Source organism: Gracilinanus agilis, chromosome 6 (genome assembly GCF_016433145.1).
Source record: "Gracilinanus agilis isolate LMUSP501 chromosome 6, AgileGrace, whole genome shotgun sequence".
NCBI classification, from domain to species: Eukaryota; Metazoa; Chordata; class Mammalia; order Didelphimorphia; family Didelphidae; genus Gracilinanus; species Gracilinanus agilis.
Window position 1 is genome coordinate 274,547,941 of NC_058135.1, and position 933 is coordinate 274,548,873.

General features: G+C 40.6%; 1 protein-coding gene across 1 annotated transcript; it reads left to right on the top strand.

The window, feature by feature from the left end:
• Window positions 1-933, top strand: LOC123252615 (olfactory receptor 4C11-like). The gene has a single exon (XM_044681888.1). It carries the CDS (start codon window positions 1-3, stop codon window positions 931-933), a length of 933 nt encoding a protein of 310 aa, XP_044537823.1.

Consider the following 933-nt stretch of genomic DNA (forward strand, 5'->3'; position numbering starts at 1 on the left):
ATGAAAAATAATGTGACTGAATTCCTTCTTGTTGGACTGGCCAAGGACCCAGCAATTCAGAAAATAGTATTTTTCATCATCTTGATTTTCTATATTTCCACTATTCTAGGGAATGTGCTCATCATTGTCACCATTAAGAAAAGTCCCACACTTAGGTCTCCCATGTACTTCTTCCTGACCTATTTGTCCTTTTCTGATGCATGTTTATCTTCTACCACAGCCCCAAGACTCATAGTAGACAGTTTACGTAAGAGGAAGGCTATCTCCTATGATGAGTGCATGATTCAGTTATTTACAGGGCACTTTTTTGGCTGCATGGAGATCTTGGTCCTCATTCTGATGGCCTATGATCGCTACGCGGCCATCTGTAAACCTCTGCACTATTTAACCATAATGAGTAAGAAGGTGTGTAGGATCTTGGTGGAATTAGCTTGGTTGGGATCATTTGTACATTCCATTGCCCAGATCTTCATTGCCTTGAGTTTACCCTTTTGTGGTCCCAATGTAGTCAACCACTACTTCTGTGATTTGCAACCCTTAATGAAATTGGCCTGTACTGACACATATGTCCTAAACCTCTTGGTTGTTTTTAACAGTGGAGCCATCTGCATGGTAAGCTTTTTATTGCTCATGATCTCCTACACTGTTATCTTGTATTCTCTGAGAAATCACAGTAGAGAGGGGAAGTACAAAGCTCTTTCCACCTGCAGCTCTCACATAATTGTTGTCCTCATATTCTTTGGCCCGTGTATATTCATATACACCAGGCCACTCACCACTTTTCCTGTGGATAAGTTGGTGGCTGTGTTTTATGCCATTGGAACTCCTTTGCTCAACCCTTTGATCTACACACTGAGGAATAAAGAAGTTAAAACTGCCATGAGAAAACTGTGGAGCAATAGGAAACCTTTACATAAAAAACAATGTTCATAG